The sequence below is a fragment of the Tursiops truncatus genome, chromosome Y, assembly GCF_011762595.2.
Source record: "Tursiops truncatus isolate mTurTru1 chromosome Y, mTurTru1.mat.Y, whole genome shotgun sequence".
Classification (NCBI taxonomy): Eukaryota; Metazoa; Chordata; class Mammalia; order Artiodactyla; family Delphinidae; genus Tursiops; species Tursiops truncatus.
Window position 1 is genome coordinate 5,022,410 of NC_133428.1, and position 15,366 is coordinate 5,037,775.

Genomic DNA, 15,366 nt, shown 5'->3' on the forward strand with positions numbered 1-15,366 from the left:
GCCATCACTTAGCTTGTAGCCCGTCACGTAGCACAAGTTATAATACCCAGTGTGGAGTGTGAAAACCCCAGGTGCTTGAGAAGCAGAGGTGAACTGGGTGAGGGCTGATGTGATGTGGCCCACATGGGGTGGGCGTTTGGCTTCTGAGACCGTCATAACAAAGTACCACAAACGAAGGGGCTTAACCCAACCATGTTACAGCCTCACAGTTCTGGGGGCCAGCGTAGGAAATCAAGGTGTTGCCAGGGCAGTGTTCCTTGCAAAGGCTCTAGAAAACCATCTGTTCTGTGCCCCTCTCCTAGCTTTTGGTAGCCTCACGTGTTTCTTGGCTTGTAGATAAAGAAGCTAGGAGATGTGTGTAAAATGGAATATTATTCGGCCATTAAAAAGAAGGAAATCTTGCCATTTGGGACAACATGGTTGGACCTTGGGGGCATTAAAGTGAGATAAGTCAGCCACAGAAGGACGCATACTGTGGCATCTCGCTTAACGTGTGGAATCTACAAAGCTGACTTGGAGATCCCACTCCTGGGCATATGTCCAGAAAAGACGAAAACGCTAATTGGAGAAGATACATGTGCCCCTGTGTTACTAGCAGCACTATTTACAGTCGCCAAGACATGGAAGCAACCTCAGTGTCCATTGACAGATGAATGGGTAAAGAAGATGGGGTACATGTATACAATGGAATATTACTCAGCCATGAAAAAGAATGAAATAATGCCATTGGCAGCAACATGAGTGGACCTAGAGATGATCATACTAAGCAAAGTAAGACAGAGAAAGACAGATGTCATATGATATCACTTATAGGTGGAATCTAAATAAATAATACAAATGATCTTATTTACAAAACAGAAACGGACTCACAGACTTAGAAAACAAACTTATGATTACCAAAGGGGAAAGGGTGGGGGAGGGATAAATTAGGAGTTTGGGATTAGCAGATACACACTACTGTATATAAAATAGATAACCAACAAGGACCTCCTGTAGAGCACAGGGAAGTATATCCCATATCCTATGATAAACCATATGGAAAAGAATCTGAAAAAAATATGTGTTTAATTGGATCACTTCGCTGTACACCTGAAACAAACACAACATTGTGAATCAACTATACTTTAATTTTTTAAAAAAACAGCTGAACTCATAGAACCAGAGGGTAGCATGGTGGTTGCCAGGGGCAGGGGATGAGCGGAAGGGGAAATGGGTGAAGGTACAAACTTCCAGTTGTATGATAAATACGTTCTGGGGATCTAGCGTATATCATGATGACAGACACACACCAAAAACACAAAACAGGCAGATGACATTGATTGCCTTGGACGTTTACCCAACGTAAGAACGTGGGCTGGAACCAGACCGTTTCCAGATCTTCTTAGTGGTTTAACAGCCTAGCTGTGTCAGTTGCACTTTGGGGAAGAGAAAGTCACCGTTCAGACTTTGGCCGAAGGCGCCGATGGAGCTCATAGCTCATGTGTCACAGCAGCGTTTTCCCCGGCATCTCCTTTGGTTGCCCTTTTTTTTTTTTTAAGATTTTTTTGATGTGGACCCTTTTTGAAGTCTTCATTGAATTTGTTACAATATTGCTTCCGGTTTATGTTTTGGTTTTTTTGGCCACCAGGCCTGTGGGATCTTAGCTCCCCGACCGGGGATGGAACCTGCGCCCCCTGCATAGGAAGGCAAAGAACCACTGGGCCGCCAGGGAAGTCCGTGGTTTCCCTTTTGGATATTAATCACTATCGCTGATCTGTCATATAAAACGTGAACATGACCATAGCGTGTTATTTTCCTATGCTTTGGACACAGGGTTTTGTTTTGTTTTGTTTTGTTTTTGCGGTACGCGGGCCTCTCACTGCTGTGGCCTCTCCCGTTGCAGAGCACAGGCTCCGGACGCGCAGGCTCAGTGGCCATGGCTCACGGGCCCAGCCGCTCCGCGGCATGTGGGATCTTCCCGGACCGGGGCACGAACCCGCGTCCCCTGCATCGGCAGGCGGACTGTCAACCACTGCGCCACCAGGGAAGCCCTACAATTTTTTACTCTTGATGAGAACTTTTAACATCTATTCTCTTAGCAACTTCCAAATGTACAATACAGTATTATTAACTATATAGTCACCACGACATATGTTACAACCCCAGGACCTAATCTTTCAGCTGGAAGTTTGTATTGTTTTTATCTTTTCACGGGTGAATTTTTGTTAGCAAAGTCCTCCATACTGAGATATACAAATAAAGAGAAAATTAGGAAAATCATTCTTTATTTTCCATAGGGCATAAAAATTTAGATATTTCAGGAGAAATGTTACAAATTATAAGTTTTAATTAAACATGGGGCTTTTTAAAGTATAAATAGAATTCTCTTAAAAGGAGAAGAAGACCGCTTCTCCCATCTGTTGTGAAAAAGACAGATCTAAGGCAGCACAGGGAAGGGACGACCCGAATAAAAACCAACCACCCACGCGATCAGAAATCTCCGCTTTCTGCGCTGGGTCCGGCTTGGCTGGTTGGAATCTCTTGCTTTCAGCCAGCTGTCCTCTAGGTGGCGCTAAAAGCTAAATATTTTGCAAGTCTCAACTCCTGGGGAGAAAATCCTTTCCCAAGCTGTCCGCCCCATTTAAACCCCAAACATCCCAGAGCCCCTTAACCTGAGGATTTCCAAAAGCCACCACGGATACTAAAATGACCGCGAACCCACAAAAACACCTCAGGCCTTTTGGAGAGCAGGTGGAAAAGGCACTTAGCTGTGGCTTGGTGTCTCCTCTGGGGGCACAGAACCAGCTCATTTATTCATAAAGCAGACGTCTGGGTTCCTGAGGGTCGTTCCCTTGAGTCAATCCTTGAATCCTTTTTTCCATCATTTTATGGGGAAACAGGGACTGGGGGTTTTGCTTCTGAGCAGCAAAGGTAAGCACCAAGAAGAAGACACAGCCGTGATAACAGGGCCGTCACTCAGATTCTTTCTTGGTTACAGAGTGTTTGTTATAAAGGACAAACGTCAGGGAAGACGAGGTTACTGTCTTTATCTACCGGGCGAGGGTTTAAGGCATCTTGTCGATCGATTCAGTGACTAACCTTCAGTGCTTCTGAGACGCACGCACTGGCCAAGCACAGCTGAGTTTTGTGGACCCCCTTCTCTGCCCACAGGACGTGGACCCTTTGCGGGACCCCCGAGTACCTGGCCCCCGAAGTCATCCAGAGCAAGGGCCACGGGAGAGCCGTGGACTGGTGGGCGCTCGGCATCCTCATATTCGAGATGCTCTCAGGGTGAGTCGGGTTTCCGTGGAGAAGTCTGCGGCGAGTCCCTGCCCCCCTCGCTGGCCCTGGGGTGCTCAGCCCGCCCCCAGGATGGGGCACCGGGGGTCGGGGGCAGCTTCTCGGGGTCGGGGCGCACGGCAGTTTCCCGCTGCTGGTGACGGTGATATGAACGGACCGTCCGGCTTGATTTCCAAAGAGCGAAAGCGGAGGCTTGAAGCACCAGCAGGGCACAGCTGTCGAGGTCTTCCGTCCTGTCTGTAAGTGTCCCTGTCTCCCAAGAAAATGCTGTTCATCTCCCGCACGGACGCTCTGGCGTGATTCCCGGAGCTGGGTAACGTACGTGTCGGATCACGCAACTGAGGACGTTATGAACGGAGAGTGTGCCGGAAGGGAAAGGGTGTTCTTCCCTGGAATCCCAAACGTGCCTCGGGGGAGGTTAGGAGTCACGCTGCCCCTCGTCCAGAGAGCCGAGAGTCGGACTGTTTCTCGGGGTCGGCATGATTAAATAGTGAAGTGTGTGGCTTCTGCGTGAGACGTGCAGGATGGACACAGAAAGCAGGCCTCCCCCTCGTAGAAACCGTGGACCTGGGGATTCTCCCCTGTCCTGTGAACGCGAGGCTCTTCTGTCTGACGGGCAGCCCTCCGTCCACACTCCCACCCCTTCCCTGTGTCCTGCCTTCTTTGGCGGCTGTGCTTTTTGCTGGTAAGTTTTGCAGACACTGAGTTTGCTCTGGTTTTAATAAAACCCGGAGCCTGTTCCATGCCTGTGTGATTCCCTGCAGGGCTGGTCCACAGCTTTCAGTTGGAAAGAAAGATGGAAAGAGGCCTTCTCCTGCATTGAGTGTGTGAGCAGCCAGGGGGGAATCTCTGCAAAGCTGTCCGTATTCATCTGTCAGTCGTCCCTCTCTTCATCGTCTACCTATGATCTCTCTGTCGTTTATATCTGGTTATCGTCTGTGTATCTGTCATCTGTATCTATCTGTCGTCTTTGTATATCTTCTCTATTGTATCTGTGGTCAGCTCTGGTATCTATTTACATAATATACCTATCTGCCCACTCTTGTCACCTGTTTATCATCATATTTACCTATCATCTAGTTTGTCATTTTTATCCATCATCTATCTACCTATTTGTCTTACTATCTGTACCTATTTATCTCTAACTGTATATCTGCTGTCTATCATCTGTATGTCATCTATTCTATGTATCTATCATCTGTCATCTACCTATTCTATCATCTACCTGTATCGATCTCTAACTCTCTATGTATTTTTATCTACCTATCATCTATTTATATCTATCTCTAGCTGTATATCTATTAATTTTTAGCTATCTGCCTTTCTATCAATCATAGATCCATATCTATCAATCATAGATCAATATTTGTCAATCATAGATCAATATCTATCAATCATAGATCAATATCTGTCAATCATAGATCAACATCTATCAATCATAGATCAATATCTATCAATCTATCAAATCTTTTCAGTTTTCCATTGCTCTTTAGTCAAACACCTCTAGCAAATCACATAGACCCAAGTTTCTTCATATGCACCCTAGCCCAGGAAGTCCTCATCAAAGCAGCACGCTGAAATAAATGGCATGTACGGTCAAGCCACCAAGAAGGTATAGAAACTGTACATCTTTCTGCACCTGTACTTTATCAGCTTCCATGCTCAAGCCAGCAGCATACCTTCCCTCCTGTACATTGCTGACCACGAGAGGGCAGCCTTGTCCGAGGAGAATTGAATCCCGGCGCCCAGTCATGTTGAGCAGAATGGGGTCCACGTGTCCTCTGTTTTGTCTTTATTGTTCGGTTGGACTGTAATAGTGCAGAATACAGTCATGCGGAATATCATTAGGAGAAGCAAGGTTGGAATATAATAGACTGTTAGAACACAGTATGGATAGACCATAATAGAAAATTATTAAAATAGAGTAGGCTAGGGTAGAATTAGAATATAATATTAGGATGTACTAGAATTATTATGCGGGTTATTATATAAACATAATTATTAGAATTCTAATAATTTAATATGCTATTTTAATAGTAACTAAGATACTATTAGGATATAATATATTAAAATAATATTCTCATTACTATTGGGATGTAGTATATTAAAATATTAGAATATTAGAAAATAGAAAATATTCTATTCCAGTAGAAGGTTAGCCATACGGTAGTTCTAGTAGTCTCAGAGAACATTAGGAATTCAGTAGAAAATAATGTAATTAGAATCTGTTACTAGGTCCTATTATTAGAATAATTGGAGGTTAATCATTCAGACCCTCTCCTAACCCAGAACACCGTAAGCTGAACTTTGCATTTCATAAAAGGGAGCTGTTAGTTCACAGTCGGCATATTTTTGTTTTCCACATTTCAGTTAGTCAGGCTTGTCTGGGTGGTATTTCCAGAGACACCCGTCCTTGCCCAGACCGCACGCCTGGCTGACCCGGGGCTGCCCCTGAAGTCTGGCCAGCCTCTGCTCTCGCCTGGACCCGTCCCGAGTGTCCTCACGTCTCCTCCAGCTGCCCCTGCCCGTGGCACGTTCCCCTGGCAGCCACCGGAGGGGTCCCTCACCGACACCCGCCAGGCCACGTCCTTCTCCGTAGCAGCCCTCAAGGGGACAGAGCCGGAGCTCCTCGTTATACGAGGCTCTGAGTCGGTCTGTAGAAGATCTACCCACCTTAGACGGAGGCCTGGCCTCTCTCCTGGGATCGCGGGCCTTCCTGCTGCCCCTCCAGCACCCGATGCGGCATTGCTGTCCCTCTCTCTGCCAGCCGCCTGAGGGCATCCCCCCGGCCGGTCCCTTCTCTTCCGGTCCTCAAGATTCAGGCTCACCTGTAACCTGCCCTCAGAGCCCTCCTCCGCAGCTTCCAGCCACGCTCCGCCCTAGCACCCCTTTCTGTTCTCTCTGGAGCGCTCAGTGGGTCTGAAACCATCTGGTTCCGTGTGTTCGTTGCCCACGAGATCACTGGATGGTGCAAGCTGCTCTTCTCACCCCCTTGAACCCAGACGCCTTTGGTGGCCAGTGGGAGGGAGTTCTCATATAGATGGCGGAGGTGGCCTTTTCTTCCAGGTTCCCGTCTCCCGCGTGCCTGTTGGATTTCCATTTTCTGTTTTGGCGCCTTTAGCAAGATCAGGCTAGACTCTGCCTTGTCTGTTTGCTTATTGCTTTCATTGGTGGGTGAAATGTTTCATGAAGTACACTTGTTGGGTACCACCAGCCACGTGATTAGGTATGAGAGCATGTCATAACTGGGATTTTATTTTCATCGAGTAAGAAATGTTTCGGTTGGATTGAAAACAGGTGGCCCATTCATGGGCTTTTCCAGGAGCACCCAACTCAGCCCTGATGTCTTCCATCATCTGTTCCTTTCATGTCCATCCATGTGGAGAGTTTCAGTCGCACGCCTGTTTTTCAGGAAGGTGGAACTAGTCTGCATTTGGAGCTGCGTCCATGTAGAACATTAGCTGCGGTACAGTGGTTCTCAAAACATTTCAGCCGCAGGACCCTAAAAGTTTTCAGTAACCATCTGTCCTAAAAGTGACTCCCTTCCTGAAAGTTATGAAAACGCCCCTAAATGTTAGTATCGACCCCAAAGAGCGCTCATGCATGCAGACGTTATATCTGTCAACGTTTACCACATTTGGAAATTAAACTGAGATTATATATATAAGTTTATACGTAAAAGCATAAGGTGATAAACTAATGATGAACATAAATCAAATTTTTAATGAAAAAATATTTCCTAGTATTAAAAATAGTTAGAGAAAACAGTGACGTCGTTTCACATGTTCACTAGTCTCTTTTATGTCCGGCTTCATTGTGGGCCACTGCGTTCTTCCCTTCTCTCACGCTCTGTCTGGTGTGATTCGTTGTTTAGGTTGAGGTATGTGACGAAAATGCAGCCACATTCAGATTTATAGTCAGAAAAAGGGTGTCACAGATCTCCTGAAAAGGGCTCGAGGAACCCGAGGGTTCCCTGGGACCCCACTTTGAGAATCGCAGCTGCCATGCCAAAGATAGGGTGCCCCGGGACTCTCTCTCCCGCTCCAGTCTGCCCGGGTGTTTCCTGGCCCAGTACTTTGTTCTTGCCCCTTTTTCTGAGGATCTCAGATATTTGTTTTATAGGAACGTATGAGGCCGAGGACCTTGGAGGGAGAAGTCAAAAGAGGGCGATGCTAAAAAAAAAAAAAAAAAAAAAAAAGAGGGCGATGCTATAGCAGCCCATCTCTCACTTCTCTCTCCAGAAACTCTCCTTTTCCTTGAAGCCATTTCCAAAGTACCTGCCTTCCAAGGTCCTTTCCCTGTTAAAATGGGATGATAGTGTGGGACCATCATTTTGTTTTTGTTTTCTGACCACATCCTGTGGCATGCGGAACTTCCCGGACCGGGGATCAAACCCCCCGTGCCCCCTGCAATGAAAGCACGGAGTCTTTTTTTTTTTTTTTTAAGATAAATTTGTGTATCTGTTTGTTTGTTTGTGGCTGCATTGGGTCTCTGTTGCTGCACGCGGGCTTTCTCTAGTTGCGGCTAGCGCGGGCTTCTCATTGCGGTGGCTTCTCTTGTTGGGAGCACGGGCTCTAGGCACGCGGGCTCAGTACTTGTGACTCGCGGGGTCTAGAGCGCAGGCTCAGTAGTTGTGGCGCACGGGCTTCGTGGCTCCACGGCACGAGGGATCTTCCCAGACGAGGGCTCAACCCGTGTCCCCTACGTTGGCAGGTGGATTCTTAACCACTGCGCCACCAGGGAAGTCCAAAGCATGGAGTCTTAAGCACTGGACCACTGGGGCCGTCCCAGGAGCATCATTTTGTAACGGGTCTCTGAGGTCTGATGAGAAACGCAAGGTCACAACAATGGCGCCTGTTTCTGGACGATCCATTTTTTTTACTGGGAGATTTAGGTAGGTCGACGGTATCTATACAAAGAATCCAGATAGATGATGGAGAAAATGGCAAAACTGGCATGAATTTTTCAGACGAAAGTCTCGAGCCTGCCTTCACGGGGATGGGCAGCTTGTCCCTCTGACTACGTCTCACCATGGACAACGCAAGGAGCACATAACGCCCAGTTCTGTATGACAAGCACCCGTTTATTAAGAATTGGAAGGATTCTGTTGGATTAAAGGCAGAGACTTGAGGGCACTTTCTCTGGCCGCTTTGCACACGCCGAGTTCTCCGATACGCCCTCTCCGTGCTTTTTCCTTCAGGCAAGCTGTGTTAGTGCTCTCCCTTATTATTGTTTTTTCCGCTCGCTAAACTACTGCTAACATGCCTTTCCCATGATAGTGTCGTGTAATGCCAGCTCCCCCAGAGTACCGCGTGCCACATTCTCCACGCACGTGGGTAGGTATGTATGACACATTTTCTCCCTGAGGACCTCATCTCAGACCCTTCACTTCATCCCATCTGCAAAAACTCTGTTTCCGTATAAGGTCCCATGTAGGTAGTCGGGGTGAGGACACGGGTGTAACTCTGGAGGCCACCATTCCACCCCTGAGACACTGTTTCTCTAAAAAAACATGAGGAGTTGATTTGGAATCAGCACGAGAATTATTGGTGATCATTGAGATTTGCCATCAATCAGACCATCATTTGAAACCTCCCCTTCATATTTCCATTGCTTATTCCACTGAATTAGAAGACCTCCTTCTAAAGAAACTAAATAGAGGTTTTGCTTTCGAGTAGAAGGTCTTTGCCTTGAACACTCTGAGGAAGTATCAGAAGTATACCTCGTGCCCAGGGGCGTGTGGCTATCTGGTATGCATTTAGTGGTTTACTTCTGGAGTTTCTTGGGTTTTTCGTGGTCCTCACAGTTGGAAGTATATTTCTTGTTTGGCTTATGTCACGTGGTGTTGTTTTTCTGTTTCCAGATGTTAGAAAGGATAGGTCTGTTAGTTCCTCTAACTAGACTGTAGTCTTTAATTGTGGGAACACTGCCGCAGAGGATACATACGTGTATGGCATGCGTGTGCCAGTACAACTTTATTGACCAAAAGAGGCTGTTGGGCCATCATTGGCCAACCCCTAGGGTAGATCTTTGTGCCTAAAATCGCAAACTGGAAACCAGCCCTGCTGTCACTCACCTCCCAAAGTAGGATGGAGGTGAATTCATCGACCGTGGAGATTTACATGTTGGCTTCTGTAAAGTTATGAAGTACTTGAGCCAAAAAAAATAGGATCCAGTGTAACCTCTCCTCTTACATTTGGCCTGCGTACACTTATTGAGCACCTACTGTATGCTCCACACTCCCGTAGGCAGGAGGGATACAAAGAGGTCCACTCATGGTCCAGTTGGGGAGACATTTTTAATGGCACCCTAGTGACCTCAGAGTTGGTCAGATGGCCTCACGGTCATTGCCTTTTCTTTGCCGGCCCATCCTCTGTCCTCGAGCTGCAGTGCTTCACGCTTGGCCTCTCGCAACCATGTCTTCGAAGCTGGTCTCGAGCCATCCATGGACTCCAGGATGCGAGGAAAGAGCGGCCGTGAAATAAATTCTGTTCTGCCCGGGTCAGGCGGAAAGAGTCCTCCTTACCCCGCAGGGATGTTTTCCACACTTGCTCGGCACTAAAAATAGATGTTTATGTTTCTAACAGGTTTCCTCCGTTTTTTGATGACAATGCATTTGGCATTTACCAAAAAATTCTTGCAGGCAAGATCGATTTCCCCAGGCATTTGGACTTCAGTGTCAAGTAAGTAAACCGTTCCCTCCTCGTCGGGTGTGTTTGTTTTTAAAGCATCTAAGAAACCCCAGTTACGGCATCTGCCGAGCGGGGTACCATCCTGTGTTATTCTCTGTGCTGGGCTGAAGCCGTCTTGACCGGTCCTTTTTTCCACCAAAAGGGAAGAGGTTTTCATGACTCTGCTGGGATGAGACTTCACCTTTTAACGATTCTCAGCCCTATTTTATACCGTTTAACAGAAATGACACTTACAATTAGCGAATAAAGGCGTTTGTTACCATATTTAATACGAGAGCCGTTTTGTTATTTGACAAGAAGGGTGTCCTTCCTCCCAGCTAGTGTTGCGGTTGGCACAAGCGTTGATGGCTTTAGCAGAGTTTCTCTTTTCTCTCCTGCTTAAATTATTTTCATTCTTAAAGTCCTTTCTCCTGCTAGAATTTTGAGTTACGCCCTCGTTGTTTCAAGAACTGTCGCATTGCTTCAGTGTTAAACTTTGGGTGTGCGTTTTTGTGTCAGTGGGAGGAAAAGCTAAATTTTTTAAAAGATAAGAACGCTTTAGGTTTTCCAACGATTTTTCCAACGACCTTGCTCTGTGTGTCAGCTTTTAGCCATTGGCACCGTTGTGAGTCCTAATTTCTAGCTGTTTTACTGTATTTCCCAGATACGTTGATAGGTGCTTCCAACCTCTTCTGATTCCCAAATGGGGTTTAATTGTGTTTAGTTGAGAACTAAACTTTTGTCTCTTTTTTTGCTACATAGTTTTAAAGGAACCTGTTAAGTTCAGGGAAAACTTATTCCATGACAGTGATCAGCTGTGATCCTGGGGCCACTGGCTGCATCTAGTTTTGTTTCACCTTAAACAGCAATGCTCAGTATGGACCAAGGATGGTGTTCTTCTTGGTTCGTGTGGCTGGAGCTTGTGTCGTGTTTGACCCACCAGCTAGGTTTCAAAAGATTTTAGCAAGAAAAGGAGACTCCAGTTAGACGTAAATTATCCGGAAGGGAGACTTCTGAGTCCTGAATGGGCCGACCGTAAGGTGACAAGGGGAATGCATACAGCACTCAAAAGTCTATTGCTCTAGAAAGAAATGAAGAAATATGGTCTAGGATTTCTCTCCCAGGCTCCAGATCCCATCAGTGTTGATGTGAGGAGTTGATTTGGAATCAGCACGAGAATTGTTTTTGATCATTGAGATTTGCCAATTATTTTTGATCATTGAGATTTGCCATCCATTCGAAACAATGTTTCGAATGGATGGCAAAACACAAATTGAGTTATAGGGGAGGGGTGGGGAGGGATGAGGAAGGATCGGGGGAGGGTATTAAGAGAAGACAAAATAAAGAGAAAAAAATAAAGTTGAGTGATAAATGTATCAACGATTGACCGATGATATGGTCAGATTAGCGCCGCCTCACACCCACGGGCACTGCTACTTGACGGCCCCTGTAGACTCCCTGGAATTCTCCTGGTACACCTGCGGCTTGTAAACACCCGCTGCATGTTGGCGGGACCCGCCCGCGATGGGTGTGACGTCACTGCTGCACGTGCTCCAAGCAAGATAAAGATGAACTACCTCCTTTGTCCTCATAGCCTGCTGCTTTCTTTGGTAAACTTGTGACGGTCTCAGGCAACACAGATCATCAGACTGGATCCCCTTCCTCTTTCAAGGAAGGACTTAAATTCTTCCAGGAGGTGTTTCCCCAGGAGAAGAGAAGATCCATAAATCTTAGGTCATTTATTTGCTTATGTTAATGTATGTATTTGTAATGGTTAAAATAGTAAATTTTATTTCTATTTTACCCCCATTTTTTTATCCATTTTGTTTTATTGAAGCGTAGTTGCTTCACAGTATTGTGTTAGTTTCAGGTGTACAGCAGTGATTAGGTTGTACATATACACATATATGTACATATATATGTATATATATATATGTATATTATATATACATATAAATTCTTTTTCAGATTCTTTCCCATTATAGGTTATTACAAGATATTGAATATAATTCCCTATGCTATATAGTAGGTCCTTGTTGTTTATTTTATATACAGTAGTGTGTATCTGCTAATCCCAAACTCCTAATTTATCTCCCCCCACCCCCTTTCCCAATAAGTCTGTTTTCTGTGTCTGTGAGTCTGTTTCTGTTTCACAGATAAGTTCACTTGTATCTTTTTTTTTTTTTTCTGGCCATGAGCGCAGCATGTAGGATCTTAGTTCCCCGACCAGGGATTGAACCCATGCCCCCTGCATTGGAAGTGCGGAGCCCTGACCACTGGAAGGGAAGTCCCTGTATCATTTTTTAGATGCCACATACAAGTGACATCATATGATGTTTGTCTTTCTCTTCTGACTGACGTCACTTAGTATGATCCCCTCCAGGTCCATCCACGTTACTGCAAACGGCACAGTTTCATTCTTTTTTACACTCACGTTTGTATATAGAGTACGTTTCCAACGTTTCGTGAACAAGAAGATGTTATAGAAAGAGAACAGACCTAAGCGTAATCTCCGTCCGGTCTCCTGCCAACTCCCCGTCTTTTTCTCCTAGTTTACTTTCAAGAGAGAAGCAGCAGAGGCTGTTCTGGAATCCTTGGTGAGGGTGAGGGTGAGGGCGAGGGCGAGGGCTCACGTGCGCAGCTCCAGGCGTTTCCTCTCACGTCCCCAGTGAGGGCTCAGCAAGGGCAGGAACCTGGGACCCTTTGCTGCCCTTGGTGATGGCAGACCATAGTTGAGTAAAGCTTTACTTCTTCACGTTTTTGCCTAGATCTTCATGAGCTGGCTGAGAAGCAGAGCCCGAGGGAGTGATTTCCTACCCAAGTGACTGTCACCAGGTGGCCCTGAGGGTAGAATTTTGACTGAAGTTGTTCAGGTCCTTTGTGGGTTCCTGCAACCTCAGCGTTGGACCGTGTCAGCGTGTTGGCCTGGGCACATGTCTCTTTGGATGAAGCTTCAGGTTTCCTTGCAGGAATATGTTTAATGGAAAAGGAAGTAGAAGCTTGGGGGCTTTGTGCCGACCTGGTAGAACTCATATTTATTTACAAGTGTTTCTCTGTGTCTGAAAGTGTCGAGGAGAAGCCAGCTGGCACCCGGGGAGTCAGTAGGATTCAGAGTTTCAGCCTCGGTGAATGAAGGGCCTGCCAGTGGACTCACAGGCATTCCAGGATGGAGGTGCCCACCTGCCGCGTCTTGGATGCCTGCAGAGTTCCTGTGTGGCTTTGCCGTATCGGGTGGCCCCCTTTCCTTTGCACCTTTTGCCTTCAGGATCGAGCTGTTTCGCAAAGATCCGATTTTATATATTAAATAAATCTTTGATTTTCTTGTAATCCTGGGACTGGCAGCTTTAAGGATATGCACTCATAGGGCTGAGGGTGCTGTAAATAATAGGGGAAAGAAGAAAAACACATGGAGTTGGGGATGTTTTGGGAGTGTGGTGTTTGGTGACCTTGTTTTTTTCAGTTTGTTTCTTTGGTATGTCAAAATAATGAAGGGGAGACTCACTAAGTATGGGAAAGGTACCTTCATTTCTCAGTGCTCTTATATCCCTCTGCCTTGCACAAGAGTAAAGTTCCTCTGTTTTCGATGGACACATCAAAATCCTAGCCTTAAGGCTACATCCTAGCCTTAGGTGAGCCAGTGTTCTTGCGTTTTCTCTTTGAGATGGATTTGGGAGAACGTCTAGAAGGCCTCCCGTGCTACTTAAGGTACACAGTGTTGGGAAACTGTGTTACAGTTATACCTTAACAGAGTTTGATCAGTAGGAACCTGGGGGATTTCACAGTGCAGATGTGAGGAGCCCTGGGTCCCTGGTCCCTCATTTATCACCTGACGCAGCTGAGCCTCCTTAGCTGGTCCCACAGCGCCCAGGGCGTAGCTGGAGCCTGGGTTTGTGCTGCTTACCCCGGGGCATGGTTGGATTCAGGAAAGCTGAGATGCTTAAAGCTGAGTCGGGGGTGTTTGATTGTCCTGGAAAACATCCTTATATGCTTGAAGTCCCTGGATATTAATGTATACACAACATAGTCAGCGTATTAGATACTTAAACACACACATTGTACTTTTTATTTCCTTAACTGTTACTCTGAGAGCTAGCCCATCTTCTGGAAGTCTTGAAAACCATCTCCAGTTTCCCATCATAGTTGACCGTCCTGCTGTATTCTGATACTGCCTGCAATTTATTTATTTATTTTTAAACGAGATTATTTATTTATTATTTAATTTATTTTTGGCTGTGTCGGGTCTTAGTTGCGTCACGCGGGATCTTTTGTTGAAGTGCACGGGCTCTTCGTTGCAGCGTGCAGGCTTCTCTCTAGTTGTGGCGTGCGGATTTCCTCTTCTCTAGTTGTGGCGTGCAGGCTCCAGGGCGCGTGGGCTCTGTCGTTGTAGCGCGCGGGTTCCAAAGGGCGTAGGCTCTCTAGTTGAGGCGTGTGAGCTCAGTAGTTGCGGCACGCAGGCTTAGTTGCTCCGCGGCATGTGGGATCTTAGTTCCCTGACCAGGGATCAAACCCGTGTCCCCTGCACTGGAAGGTGGATTCTTTACCACTGGACCACCAGGGAAGTCCCCCGTCTGCTATGTAGAGGGAGGATCTCAGTGAACCGGCACACACGAAAGGGATCCAGTAAGTTTACGTGCTTACGGGAAGGCAAGGATGGCCAGACAAGAATCTCACAGATAAACAGACCCACAGGGCAAAGCGAGACCATCGATTTTGGTAAAAGCGTGTGTCGTGTAGTTGGCGGGGATGGCCTGACCCGTATGTCTGAAATGAAGCCTCCCCATCCCCAGGGCAGGCACATTTTCTCTCGCTCCGGGGCTGTTCTTCTCTACGATGATCTAATCAACCTCTTCCCCTTAGCTAGGTCCTTCTCGCAGCTCTGCGCCACAGAAATTATTTAGGAACAGATAATGGTTAGAAAGAAGCGTGAGAAAGCGTCCAGCCAGTGTGAACCGCTGCGCCCGTTGTCCACGTTGTGCGGTGTGGATTTTACTGCTGTTGACCTGCTGTGTTTGCGTGGGTCCGTATCAACATGTCTGTGTTTTTGTCTCCGTCTCCCAAACAGAGACCTCATTAAGAAATTGCTTGTTGTCGACAGAACCAGGAGATTGGGAAACATGAAGGTGAGTGTTTCCGTCCGTACATGTGAAGTGGTATTCGTTACAAGTGCCTGTCATTTGACTTCACACCCTTCAGCAAAGGCAGAACATTCGTATTCAGTCATTGGTCAGATTCCAAATCTGGGTTTCTGGGGCCTGCAGAACCAGACTGGGTCTACGCCCCATCTCCTTGTCTCTCCAAAGGAGCCAGTGACTCAGCAGTGATCTGTAGGTTACGAATCACGACTTTATTTACTTTTGTATTTTTCAACAACGTTGTTGAGGTATAATTCACATACCATCCAGTTTCCCCGCTTTAA

At 46.5% G+C, this 15,366-nt stretch overlaps 1 protein-coding gene across 5 annotated transcripts in view; it reads left to right on the forward strand.

Moving 5' to 3' along the window:
* Nucleotides 1–15,366, forward strand: part of LOC117310555 (cAMP-dependent protein kinase catalytic subunit PRKX) — an 85,545-nt gene that overhangs the window by 56,088 nt on the left and 14,091 nt on the right. For all 5 annotated transcript variants that reach the window (XM_033850240.1, XM_073799740.1, XM_033850239.2 and 2 more), the window contains exons 4-6: nt 3,151–3,270; nt 9,867–9,962; nt 15,013–15,070. In XM_033850240.1, coding sequence (XP_033706131.1) covers nt 3,151–3,270; nt 9,867–9,962; nt 15,013–15,070 — 274 coding nt within the window. The remainder of the gene's footprint in view (nt 1–3,150; nt 3,271–9,866; nt 9,963–15,012; nt 15,071–15,366) is intronic.